This window comes from Vitis riparia, chromosome 11 (genome assembly GCF_004353265.1).
Source record: "Vitis riparia cultivar Riparia Gloire de Montpellier isolate 1030 chromosome 11, EGFV_Vit.rip_1.0, whole genome shotgun sequence".
NCBI lineage: Eukaryota > Viridiplantae > Streptophyta > Magnoliopsida > Vitales > Vitaceae > Vitis > Vitis riparia.
The window spans coordinates 10,075,868-10,090,331 of NC_048441.1; the positions used below are offsets into that span (position 1 = coordinate 10,075,868).

Below are 14,464 nucleotides of genomic sequence, written 5' to 3' on the forward strand. Positions count from 1 at the left end.
ATATAAACTTTCCTTAACAATATAAACATGTTTTAAAGCCACGAAAGTCTATTGGACGTAAAACAAACAATATCCGTACACTTGGGAATAAGTCAATCTATAGTTAATTTAGTTGGTTTAAAACAGGACGCAAATCAAACAATATACATACAATTGAGAACAAGTCAATCTATAGTCAATTTTGTTGGTTTATAGTGGGATGATATCCCACATTAGAAAAAATTCATGACTATATATATATATTGGTTTATAAAGGGATGGTATCCAACATTAGAAATATAGAAGCGAGCTTATTACAACAGAGTAATATTTATTTTCAATCACAAATTGTTTATATTAGGTGAATATTTTCAAGGAAAACATGCTTGAGGTCTAAAGATAATTTTCCAAGCAATCCCATCATATTTGATAGAATCCTTCCAAGCAGATGGTGGATGGCAGAAACTTAGAAGCTGTTTTTGGAATTTTGAACATCCCTGTAAAAACCCACAATGTTTGTGACAAGTTTATTTTTTACAAATCCCTAAAAAAGTGAGTTAAAAATAGAAAGCAGGAGCCACATAAGATGTTTTTAAGAATGTTGCAGGCTTTGAATTTCCTGATTTCAGTCCACTTCTTCATGTCCATGGCAGCTTTTCTTTCTTCCAATACAAAGCTTTGCTTAAAAAATTCAAGAATCAGCCAGTTGCTCCAAGGAGGGCATTGAGGTTCCTTTTAAGAAGGCCTTGACAAGTGTGAGAGCTTGTTTGGGTTTATGCAGAGGAACTTCATGCCCTGCTCCCCTCACTGTAACAAAAGTAAGCCCCGCATACTCTTGGCTCCATCCTCCCACCTGCATGTTTAACACCATTGTATTAATTCCTGGCCTGCAATATACAATATGAAAACTGGGGGAAACAGTTCATTCAATTAAGAAATTACCTGTCCATCGTCATACCAAGCACGCCATGGGCCCACCGTTGGAAGCTTGAGAGCATCTACACTGTACCGGGTGGATGTAACTGGGATTATGGCATCTGTATCACCACTGTCATAAAGGCAAAATGAAATGTAAGATTATTCGCTTATGAATCTGTTTGAAAACACTGGAACATGAAGGCTTGAAGCATTTTCCAGCTCCATGCATGTCACTAAGACAATGTGACTTACCTACGCATGTTAGGTGAATACTATCTAAAGTGGTTGGATGACCAGATGGTTTCAAACTCATCAATTGAGGAACAAAAACAAGAAGAAGAAGATGATGATGATGATGAGAATGATATACCCTTAACACAATTTCAAATTAATCCTTCTGCAAATGTCTCATAAATTTATCGGTCCTTCCTAAGACATTTAAAACAAACTCCAAGAAATTAACCATAATAGATAACAACATGCAATATTCTTATAAAAAGACATGCAATATCATATCCACCAATGTTCTCACATAAAAGAACACAATATGAGTTATATGACAACCTGTTCAAAGTGTATTTAATTTTAATTTAGAAAAATATACAAAACTTTTAATGATAAAGGTCAAGATAAAATGGATATGGAGAGTGCCCACTTTCCCTACAGCATACTTGTGCAAATAGTGTCAGTGAGCTAGATTAGCTAGATATAGGTTGACAATTTTGTTCCTAATACCACCGTTCTAGATCTACATACTTCCATAGGACTTTTCGGCTTCAAAGGTTCATTTGCAAGTATGTGGTATGACATTTTGGTAAGTGTAATTATAATGCAAAATGTTCACATGGGCATACAAATTTCAGTTTTTGAAACATCTGTTAGAAAACAAAAAAATACATGCAGCGCTCAAGTGCCCCTCGAGAGCCCTCAAGCGCTCTGAAAAGATTTTGCTTTTTTCATTTACTTTAAAAATCATGACACTCAATGTCTTTTCATGTATATTGGTGTGACCTAATCTACTAGGGTAGAGAATATTGCATCCACCTTCAGCAAAGAGTTGAGGTGTCCACTAAGAAACTGTCATGAATATGAAGCAACGTGTAGGGGCTGGCCAAAAAAGTCCCTTCAGAGAAGATAGCATTAGGGTCGAAGTACATCTGTAAACTTGTTTTTCATAATAAGTGGATTTGCCCTACACTCAACTAGACCTGTGGGCTTTACATCTGCAATGTTTCTATGAGACTCTATACGAAGTTATATTGTTTAGGCAACATGTATAAGCATAAACTCTACTATGATAACACAATCTTAACCATACTGAAACTATTAGTCATTTGCTTTCAAATTCTATAATGTTTTCCCATATTGAATCATGCCCAATTTTGCACATCAATCCATTTGCATATCATGCGTTGCAGCCTGTAGGATTGCTCTCATTCATGTCTCCACCAGCTCACCCACTTTAGAGCCTTCATATTTCAAAGCACTCTATAATTGTATAAATATGAACAAGAACAGAGGAGCAAACCCAAAGGCTGTGAACATGGGGAGGACACAAGAATATATTATTTACAATTGCAACTGCTCCTAGAGATTGCAACCATTGTTCTGTTTGATTTTCTCAAAATGGTCAAACTTTTTCATAATTTGCATATTGACCACAACAATTTTTCCTTTACATAATCCAGCATGTATTAGCTGAGTTTTAGCTCATTGTTTGCAAGTTTAAGAAAGAAAATCATAACAATATATCCAAGTGTCGCAAGACATGTCTAAGAAGCATCTAGAAGTGTTGTCCAACAGGATGTGCTTACTACAAGGCTACTCTAGACAATTTTATGACCATAGTTTTAAAAGGCTCAAGGCGCACCAAGGCGCAGACTTTAGTGAAGTGAGGTGCACCCTAATTTACATATATATTTTTATATAATATAATCAAATTTAACAATCATTTATTTGTCCTAAACACATAAATCATCAAATATCATCCAAAACTTCAATTTAATCAACATGATGAGGTCTTGGAAGGTACGTGACTATTTTCCCTCTATTTTTCTCCTATTTTTCCTCATCTTCTTCTTCTTCTTCACTTCTCCACTACACGGCTGCATGATTGGGAGTGGTGTCGGATTCAAAAATACAAGAAAAGGGGGCTTGGAAGGGAAAACAGGGCCAAAACGGCGTCGTTTTGGCCTGTTTTTTTTTTTTTAAAGGAACAGGCTCCAAAACGACGTCATTTTGGACCAAAAAAAAAAAAATTAGGGCTTCTCAACCCCAACCCTCTGCAACCTGACGGCGACTGAAGGAGAAGGAGAAGAAGGAGGATGTACCTGGCCGGAGGCGAGTCAGGCGACCGTGTCGCGCCTTGCACACCTACGCGGCGCCTTCATGAAGGGGCATCGCCTGCCTTCAGGCGAGGCGTCGGAGGGTGGCGTCATGCCGCCCCAAGCCTAGGCGCGCCTTTCACAACTATGTTTATGACTTTATTCTTTCGCTATGTATACATCTTAATATCTTCATATCAACATAATAATCGAAACTACTCTCTTTTTAACTGTCCAATGTAATTAATTCATGCAGCTGCCCCTTTTTATGTAGCTAATTGTCACAACCTGCTCAAAATGATCCCTAACATGAGCTTATACAAGGGAGCAAGAAGCTTTTAAAAGACTCTGGAGACATTCACACATGGATGGGAAAAGATAGAGCAGTGTGGACTCTTCTAGAGAATTCTTGAAAGCTCTTGTACATAGCATTTGTGTAGGACTTTCTAGAAAATTTTATAGTAGGGAACCCTTGAGGGTTCCAAAGAGTTTTCTTGGTGTCTATAAATAGGTGGTGGCCTCATTTGACAAAGACACCAAGCACTTGAGCTTCCTAAAGCATTGTAAAGTGTCTTTGAGCAATAAAAGCTTTCATTCTTCAAGGGTTCTTCAAGTGTGCTTCCTTTGTTCGTTCAAAACTTCCAAGCCAAGTCGGGTTGCTTAGCATAGAAAGCTAAGTTTGGGGAAAGGTTGACTTAGCAACGTTAAGTGGCTTGAGTTGTCCAAGTCTCACATGTGAGCTTAGGAAACACCCAACTCTATGATATAATATTCCAAAACACAGAAAAAATTCAGGGAAATCCATAAGAGCAACCACTAAATCAAATCAACACAAAACATAATCCTAACAATATGGTCAACTACTTTCTCATTTCAATTTATAATGCAAGCAAGCAATTTTAAGGGAAATGATGTCAAATGTTTAGAGAAACCTGAATATCCAAATACGGAGTCCCGCATGTATAAGTTCACGATAAACGTCAAGTACTGTCTTGGGAGAATCTTTCCAAGTAGCAGAAACCTCATCACTGATAATAGCAACAGCAACAAGATGTTAACAAACATATTACTAAGTCACTTACCCAAAGCTATAAATCAAGCAAATATTATGTTATTCAGAAGACTGAAAAATATTTTTTTTTTTATAAGTAAGAAGACTGAAAAATATATGGTAAGTTCAATGAAGTACAAGATCCAGTACTTGTCACATGTGGTACACTAGCAATAAAATTTATAGAATATTAAAAACCATATCCTAGAATATAAAATCTTAAAAATATCATATAATCTAGAGAACGGCTGGAAAAGATATCACAAGTTCAATACAACAAGTACAAGATGTAGTTCTTGTCACATTTTTTGGTGCCAAACCCCACTAGCCTGCTTACAAAGGGGTGGGGAAACCCACAAATACATGACCCTCCCCCTAGAACTGTGTATCAAGAAAGCCTGGGATTCAAACCTGAGACCTCTCATGTGAGAAAGAGAGCATCGACTAGTTGAGCTAATCATGGGTTGCCCATGAAAATTATCATTCTGGAATTGACTCATCAAACAACAAAAGCTTCTAAGCAATTCTCCCTAGTAGAAGTTTTTACATAGATTAGATGGATACTAACATCATATGTTAATTGAAGATGTAAAGAGTGTCTTTTTTTTTTCTTTTTTTTTTTTTTTGTTTCCAGGGAAAGTAAAAAACCAGATAAGGATATCCTCCCCACACAATTTTAAACAATAACCTAGTCTAATTCACTTGCAGGTTGAAAAAGTTTAACACGAACACTTATCAAAGGTAGTTTTAACACAAAATTCCTGCTTGTACATATTTTACTAAGTCCCAACCTAGATGGCTGGATTATCTTCCTCCCCTCTCACTGTATTCTACACCTTCTAAATCACTGTGTCTTTCACTGTCAAAGTTCACATTAACGGGGTCAAACCAGTCACTTTACTAATGTATTCTGGCATGTCCACATGTTATCCTTGATCAGGAATGGATTTCCATCCAGCCAAAAAGACCCTTTGAGCTACTAGGTTTTTTTCATTACAAGTTATCTTGCAATCTAGGGGGGCAATATTCTTAACGGTTTCTGAGTATTTCTCCAAAAAAAAGCTTTACCTGCAGGTTGCCCATTTAGATGGTGCATTATCAGTATAAACATGAAGTGCCTGTTGAACCTCAGGTAGGTTGTAGTATACAACTGAGTGCTGCTCTGTGCATGGATCATACCTCTGGCTGATGCGACCAACCCTCTATCAGATGAAATTACATATAATTAATGATCTGACAAAAATATTTCAAAAGTCACAGCTATATTTTTAGAAGTTTCTTCTAAAGCAAGTTCTAAACTTCCATCCCAGGTTATTATGACTGGAGCTCAGATTAATCCATGAATTTATATATGAAGTAAATAATCAAGATAAACCAGCCCCAAAGATTAGCAAAATATGGTGCATCAACTGGCCAAATTTAGGGGTTTTTCTAAATGTCCCTGTGTTATATGCAAAACCTGCCTGAACATGAAAATTAATTTACTCCTAAAATAAAATAAGAGCTTAAACATACTGCAAAGTAGATAATTCAAAATTTGCAACTCACAATCAATCTTTTCATTAGCTGATTTGAAAAGTCAACTTTGACACTGCAAGGAGGAGTAAAAATGCTGTATGGGTCAACGTTCCCCATTTCTTCACTTGCAATGTCCATAATCTTATCACATGATGCTGAGGAGTGTATAAATGGCTGAAAGTCACAGAACACATTCAGTAGCTTGTATGTTTGATCAGAAATCATACCAGCTGACCACATAAACTGGAAAACCCCCAAGTGGTCATGGAAATCGTCAGTCAGAGCATTTCCCACCTACACCACATATATATTAGTTTGTTAACTCTTTCCAATAATGAAAATGACTATCTAACCTTATTATTGCAAGAAAAAGGACCATACCATGTAACCCTTTAGATTAATTGATTTTGCCTTAGTTGCTGAGTTGTGCCTTACAATAGCTTGGCTTAGCTGAGGAACATAATGCCCTGAGACACGGAATTCAATCAAAAATCATAAGAAAGGACATATTTAACCCCCAAACTCAATATAAGAAAAGAAAGGAATACAATTTTCATTAGCCTTGAAGGTTAGTCCATGCTTAATTAACCATTCCCCTTAATTTTTACCATGCCTCCTATTTTTATTCAGCCCATACCTTTTGTGCGGACAAAACCAAAATTAGTTACCATAAATCTGAACTATCCTTTCAGATGTAAGTGGTTCTGTTTTTCTCTTTTTGAGGGAAAGATTGAATGAAAAGGTTGTGGGGACAATATTTTTGTCGTTGATGTTAGAGTTTCGCTATGAATATCATACTATTCATTTCATTGACATTAAAAGGGCTAGGCTCTTTTCTGAAAGATTTGAATTTAGACCAGAAGTCTTTGAACTTGAAATTTTCTTTCATTGAACCTTGATTTGGTGCTTGTATATCATATGGTAATTACAGAATTAAAAAAATATGCAATTTGAAAGTTGATTTGACCAACCATGAATAAGTTGTTTGTGAACTAGGCCTAGAAATGAGATTTTGATTTGCTTGAAATTCAATTTTTTTAAGTATTCATATTGAAACCAAGTAGGGTAGTTCCAGATTTACATCATATAACTTAAAAAAAGCGGAATGCTTTTCATGCAAATAGGGAACCACAAAGGTCGCTATGGTCATCTAGTTCTTCAGTAGGCAAAATTTAGTGCATTTAAGAGCAATGGATACATAAAGAGATAGTTACAAATGCAAGGGGAAATATAGAAAATCCCAAAAAAAATTTAAAAAAAAAAAAAAAAACAACACTAAAATGATACAACACAACCCTTCCCTTCTCGGGAAAAACAAATATCTTTTGTAAGGACTAGCACAGAATTACATTTGAGAAGCAAGGACAAGAAAAGGTTATTCAATTAGCTTTTCAATATCTCTCAGTTGTTTATATGTGGAGAGGAGGGAAAAGATATAATAACAGAATTCTTGTTTCAACTTAAAAACCTTTTGAGTAGGATGATTCAGAAAGAATGGACAGTAAGGGAATAAAAACTGCGTTTGGGTTTTCTTCTGTGTTTATACTCTTCTTCAACCCTCATTTGCAGCCAACCAAAAGAAAATATAAAAATTTTGCTTCTCCTCACTTTGCTTTTCTCTCCTATCATATGGTTTATCTTCTCTACTCATCTCGGTCGTAACAAGATAAAATACTAACTCAAAAGAAACTAATTAAGAAGATTCTCTTCATATATGAGGATATTCTGTATGCACCACCTTTTGCAAGAAGATTAATAGTATCCTAATAGGCCTTTCCAGATTGGTGGTAAGACTCGATAGATGAAGACCCTTAGCTCTTCCGAGAAGACAATGACCTTCACAAATGCATGTTGATAACTTGTGATTTGAAGGCAACTCTTGCAATGACTTCTCTTTTTCTCTACTTTTTTAATGAGGGTCATGTCTTCAGGGGAGTGGGGAGAAACAACTTCTAGAATATTCAGCCAAATTGGAGATAATAACTAGACCTTTTCTTTTTTTCTTTTTCTTTTGTAAGACAATTATCACAGATTATGCATGACATTAATATGATTCACTATAAGAGCATAAAAATTATCATCAATTTAACATTAATTATTAAAAAAAGTATCTAATTTGGTCCTGCTGAAAAATGATTCAAAAGAAAAACAAAAAAAAATGAATTTATCTGCCTTAATTATAATTTTTACTTCATAAAGCAGGACAATATATATTGGGGCTAGAATTATCTGGATGAGCAGATATGATCAAGCTAAAAAACTCCATAACTACATCTATTTCACTATTGCACATGTATATGGATCAGTCTAGAAGAAATAGTTTCTCTGATACACTATATTAAGTGATTAACAAATAAATGCATCATCCCAAAGGCCCTTGAGACCTGGCTTAAGTGGCAAGAGATCGGGGGGAACTAGGGATGATGGGGTTCAAGACCACCCATTTCAAGTTTATAATAGGCATAGATGTAGGTGCCAAGTGAGAGCCTATTTGGATACACTTTCTATTTTTTGTTTTAAAATAAAAAAATTTCAATATAAAAGTAGAACATCTTCTATAAAAAGTATAGTTTTACCTCATGTCTTTAAAAATCACTTCCAGAAATTTTAAAATTTGAGGTAATAAAATCTTTTAACACATTAATTTTTTAAAACAGTTTTTAAAACTATGACTTTTTCAATGTAAGCTTCAAAGTATTCTTATATCTTAAATAAAAGCTACTACTATTTTCTGATTTTAAAAACAAGAAACACAAAGTATATCCAAATGGACACTAAGGATTCCAATTCTTATCAAAATTACAAGTTTTATATTTTTCACTTTAGTTTTCATGCTTTAGCTAGTATTGTATCAATTAGTATTATATTCCCTTAGGCTTATTGAATTTTGGCCAATTTGAGATTTTCTTTAGCCTTTCATCCATATATTGATGGTCAAAATAAGGATTTTAACCATAAGTTGTAGGAGACTCGCTTAAGAGTCATGTGTAGGACAAACATGCTTACGAGTCTTGTGTAAGACAAACAAGCTAATTGGAATTTAATATTGCTAATGACATAGTTTGTCTATGAGAATTCTGTCACTGCTCTATAGATATATTACCACTTGAGATTGTTTGTGATCTTTCTCCTCACCAACATATTGACCTCATCATGTTACCTTCTAAATCACACCTTAAGAATCCTAACATATAAAATCCTTTGCTCAGCATATTCATGGTCTTCATGTTGAGCTTTTTTTTTTTTTTTTTTTTTTGATGGGTGAATGGTCTTCATGTTGATCTACAACATCAAATTTCATTAAGAAATGAAATTATAATCCTATTGTTGATGTGTATTGTAGAAATTAAGACTTGGAAAATTATGTCATGATCCACATTTGTCCTACGAGATATCTCAAACATTCCTCCAAGAAGCTGTTTACTAAAGCCAATGGGGTTTTCCATATCATTTGCAAATTTGAACTTAATGCATACTTACATGACTTATCACATGATATGAATATCAGTCCAATTTTCAATGTGAAGGATACATGAACTTACCGAGGCACCTTGAGCCTCTTTTTTTATTAGATATTGCTTCTACAAGTATAGCTACAAATTTAAAGGGTCCCAAACCTCCACCTTTTCTATGTACACACATGGAGCATAAAACGGATGTGCTTGATGATAAGGTTATTAGATCCACTCAAGGTGGGTATCAAGGTTATCCTGTCAAACTGGATGGATCCTCCAATTAGTTTTACAATATTGATTAGAAATGATGAGTTTCAGCGGCTTGAACCTAACCTTCTTGAGCAATACCACACCCACAGCTCATGAAATCAAGTCCTTTTCTACCAAGGATAATTGGCAAGTATTAAGACCACCCATTTCAAGTTTATTTTAGGCTTAGTTATAAGGGATAAGAGAGACTCCTATTCACATCATCTTAGGTTTCCAATCTGTCAAACATAGGAGTTTTATTCTTACAAGTTAAGCTTTCCTGTTTCAGCAAGTATTCTATCAGTTAATATTTTATTTCCTTTAGGCTTCTTGAATTGCTTATAAATGGGGATGTACTTTGAAACTACTATTGTTATTTAAAATTATTCAAAGAATCTGCAGCTTTTCTTTCTCTCCCTCCTTTCCTATATTTCTCATCTAATCTCTATAATTTTCTCACCTAATTTCCCTTTTCTATTTTCATCTAATTCCCTTCTTTCCCTTATTTTCTCCTTCTGTTCTACATCAAGGGAAGGTTCCATGTTTAGCTCCATGGTAGTATCAGCCAAACAAAAGAAAACAGAACGAAAGAAACTATAAAAAAAATTAAATGCATCATCACAAACCTGCATAACTCTCTCCTGTGATGTAGAAGTCTCTTCCTTTATACTGTGGAAAACGCTCAAACCACTTTAACAAAAATGCTAATGAGTCCTTAGCTGAAGAACAAATGACAATTAGATGCACAAGCATTAGCATAGCAATCACAGCATATACTTTGGACCAGGATAATCATATACAAAAGGGTTAAAGAAATACCAGTCCTTATATCTCCATTTGTTGACACGTCTGAAGAAGTATTTGAATATGAAAAGCCAACTCCAACAGGGGAGTCAAGGAATAGAATATTGGCAACTGTAAAATAGTAAAAGAATTTGGACAATTGTTTTCATATAACTTGTAAGAATCACATTGAAACTTTAATCTTTTGTTATATATATACATAGATATATAGAGAGAGAGCAAAATGTCCTAGTTTATACTCCTGGAACAGCTGTCTAAACAACATACTTGTTATAGATATTCTTTCAACAATGCTGAATCTCACATCATCGTTCCTACGGAACATGTAAACTTTTACTTGAAGATCTATGTCTAACTATACAATATACTTTTACATAAATAAAGCCAGAATACTATTTTCTAAATAGTTGACTAAAGATGAACATGAGATGCAGTTGGCACCACTAAACTTGAGCTTTGGTGACATGACCCTTGAAGATGATAATCTATTGGACTTGACCTTAATGTAACCAAACGACATGACATTTTAAGGAGGACCCAATTATGTCAAATGCCAAATATTTCCATCCCATTTCAGAGAGAGCAATATGATGCACAGGATCGAGTTATTGTTCATCAAAGGTATAGGACTATTTAACCGACTCACAGAAGCAGACATATAAAGATTTAATTTTTATATTACCCCTCATTCACTTGGATTTGGATTTCAAGTACCAGGTGGTATGGAGTTCTTATTTACACCTCTCAGCTGTTAATTCAAAACCACAGGTGTGGGGATTTAAACTCCACCATGAATTTCACAAAAATCTAAATCCTCAATTGTAAAATCTTCCAAAAAAAACTAGATTTGGATTCGGGAACTCAAACCTATACCCACCTCCTCTAAATCCATTTATTAAATAGGCTCAGTCTTGATGCTATTGTTTTGATTGACTCAACCCTTAAAAATAATAGCGCTTTGCTGACAAAACTTAAGAAAATTCTTACCTTGATTCCAAGAGTATGGATTCAAATAAAGGGTCTTGCCATCTTCTTTAATGTGAAAAGGGCCTATTTCCTCTGACTGCCCATAAGCAATGGATGAACATCCAGGCCCTACAGAAAAAACCAGATTCAGAAGCCCATTTCATAAATTTGTATTCGAGTGAAGCAAGAAACAAATCAAACTGTCAATTATCAATGACCAAAATTGAGAAAAGAAAAAGTAACATGGACATTAGGAAATTTTCAGCCACTGAGTCATTCCAATGGATGCATGTGGGAATAAGTGATAAAACCCTTGACATCATAACTAAGAAATAAACAAAGATAAAGGGAGATAAAACATTTTTTTTCTATGATGCTTGGTTTGCATCCCGAGCAATTGAAGGAAAAGAAAAGGCAATTTCTTCGTTCCTTTTCCCTATGAAATTGAAAAAACAAAAAATTAACTTCATTAAGACATGACAATTGGTTTAATTTTTTGAACTTTTGTATAAACAGCAGAAAAATGTAAGATTTTAGATTTATTTTCTTCAGTCTTCTCTGCAGCTAAACACTCTGAAAACAAATAACTCAAAATTATTATTCAAACAATGCAAGACAGAGAGCAAACATTACATTCTAATCACTGATATCATCTGGTACAAACTAGTAACCCAGAAAGATGTTTACAAAATGAAACTCTAATAAGTATCACCAATCATAATAACTATTCAATCACACAAAAAGATTTGAAACACCATGCCAAACCATCCATAATTCCATATTTATAATTGCATGAATACAAGCAAAACATCAATAGAAAAACTAATGATAAGGGTATAGATAGTAAACTACACCTAACGGGCAATGACTTAATTAGTAGTACTTTCCTTTTCCTCTCTTTTCTTGGTAACCAAGCAAATCCCTTTTCCAGTAAATACAGGCAAAAGACTAATAGCATCATTCCACCATTTACATAAGTTGGTAAAAAATCATTGCTAGTCAAATACAAGATTAGCAAAGAACAATCGAAATCAATCCGTACAACAATCCAATTACTAGAATCAACACAAACACAGACAAAATGATTGAAAAGGGTGGGGGCAAAAGATTGACCTCCATTAAGCCAAAGAACCAGAGGCTTAGAAGAAGGGTCTTCAGCAGCCTCAATGAACCAGTAGAAGAGAGCCCTCCCAGAGTCCTCATTGACCGTGACATACCCAGAATAGTGAGCAAACGAGATATTAAAGGCCTGGCCAGGTAGGTGCTGGACCTTGTCCAACCGTTGCTGAACAAGTGGATCAGAAGAAGAAGCGGGTGTATTGAGATAGATCAGAGTGAACAAGATTTGAAGAACAAAGACCCATTTCAGACTCAGCATTTCTGGAGGGGTATTGGGGATGGAGGAGGAGGATGATGAGGAAAAGGGTGTTGGAGATTATGGATAAAGGTGGTTTTGTTATAGACCTATGGCTGCTGAAGAATCCACCTCATACCCTGTTGGATGTGCTGAATATGTAACAAGAAACTGACTGCTTAGTTTGGTCTACTCTTTCTAACATCATTCTTGGAATCTCCCTCTCTGATAGGCTCTTTTTTTTTTTTTCTTTTTTCTTTTTTTTTTCAGAAATACTTTTCTTCTAGTGGCAATTTTTTATTAAAAACATAAACAAATAGAAATATTTGGTGTTAAAAGGGTTAGCATCATCCTCAAATCGTGGATGTAACTTTTCTCATGTTTTTATTTAAAAAAATAATCCATTTTTTTAACATAAATATCTTTTATCATTTTAAATAGGTTTTTCAAAAAATATTTTTTTTACAAAAAAATAATAAAAATATTTTTATCAAAATGAGATCAAAAATAAAAAATAAAATGCTAAATTTCAAAATTTAAGTTTTTATTGACCATTTTAATCAAATAACTATTAAATTATTTTTATAACATGTATTGTGTGTCTGTATCTTTCTAAATCAAATTTCAATAGTTATTTGAAATTTAAAAATAAATATTAAAATTAAAATGCACTCACCGACCTTACACTAAAATAGAAAAAAAAATTAGTAGAATTTGTAACTTGGATTGGTTTGAAGGAGATATTGGTAATTTATCTTTTTGCATCAATTTTTAAATTTTAGAAAAATTAGAGAGAAGTGTAGAAAGAGTTTAGAAGAGTGGGTTTATAATTTTTAGAAAGAAAAAAAAAAAAAAATATATATATATATATATATATATATATATATTAAATAATTTGAAATTAGGAACAAAAGAATATTGAACAAATAATGGATATATTTGTTACATTCAATTTACTTTTTGTTAAGAAAACAGAAAAATAGGATGTATTTGGCAACAATTTTCAAAAATAATTTTTTTTTCTTAAAAGAAAATATGTTTAGCAACCAAAAACCTGTTTTTTATTTTCTATTCTTAAAAAGAGAAAATATGGCATTTTATATAATGTTTTTTAATTATTTTATATTATTTTTACTATATTTATAAAATTTATTTCAAAAAATAATTATACAAACATGTAAAATGATTAAAAATAAAATATTTAATATAAAAATTATTTTAAAAAATACATTAAAAACATTTCAAATTTTCAAACATACTTTTATTTTATAAAATATTAAAAAACAGATTTCAAAAATTATTTTTTAAAACTGTTTTCAAAAACAATTATCAAAGATAGTGCCTCATTTTTTTATAGTTTTGCAACCCACCATATAAAAGACCCTGTCAAGATTTTTTGCACACACAAAAGACCTTAGAGAGTAAGAAGGTTGATTAGAGCAAGTATTATGGGATGAGATGTTTGTTGCAATATTAATTTTAGTTTGTTTGATTTGGAAAAGGAGATGCAAATTTTAAAGGTATTTCTAAGCAGGTGATGGGAAATGTTGTCTTCTCACTTCACTTGCATATGTTTGCAACCCATTAATTACAGATTCAAAATTGAGTGATTTCTGGCCCATTTGGCCCAAACATCCGGCCCAAGCCTGACCAGAAAAAACCAAAAGGAGTATCGATTGGGCTTGGTTTTAAGCCACAATCAGCCTTTCTTAAAGGTAACTCTTTTGCCTTTTCATTTATTGCTCACTATTCTATTAATCAAATTAGCTTTCTAATAATCCCAACTAAGATTGAAATGACTTCTTTGAGTAATTTTAAATGCATTCTAGATTCAATCTGCACCACT

General features: G+C 33.6%; 1 protein-coding gene across 1 annotated transcript; it reads right to left on the reverse strand.

Annotated features, from left to right (window-relative positions):
• Positions 1-290: 290 nt before the first annotated feature.
• On the reverse strand, positions 291-12,798 carry LOC117925193 (serine carboxypeptidase II-2-like). Its single transcript, XM_034844121.1, has 10 exons — positions 12,378-12,798; positions 11,286-11,393; positions 10,314-10,409; positions 10,121-10,213; positions 6,172-6,257; positions 5,821-6,084; positions 5,341-5,474; positions 4,154-4,249; positions 922-1,027; positions 291-832 (listed from the first exon to the last, which is right to left on the reverse strand). The coding sequence occupies exons 1-10, from the start codon at positions 12,640-12,642 to the stop codon at positions 671-673; spliced, it is 1,410 nt and encodes a 469-aa protein (XP_034700012.1). The 5' UTR covers positions 12,643-12,798; the 3' UTR covers positions 291-670.
• Positions 12,799-14,464: the final 1,666 nt, after the last annotated feature.

Bases quoted from the DNA above. Each gene is read 5' to 3' on its own strand.
- LOC117925193 (XM_034844121.1), bottom strand. From the start codon at position 12,642: ATGCTGAGTCTGAAATGGGTCTTTGTTCTTCAAATCTTGTTCACTCTG. The intron at 11,394-12,377 runs GTCAATCTTTTG...TTTTTTCTGTAG, and splicing joins GGTTCTTTGGCTTAATGGAG to GGCCTGGATGTTCATCCATT. The intron at 10,410-11,285 runs GTAAGAATTTTC...ACTATTTTACAG, and splicing joins TCCATACTCTTGGAATCAAG to TTGCCAATATTCTATTCCTT.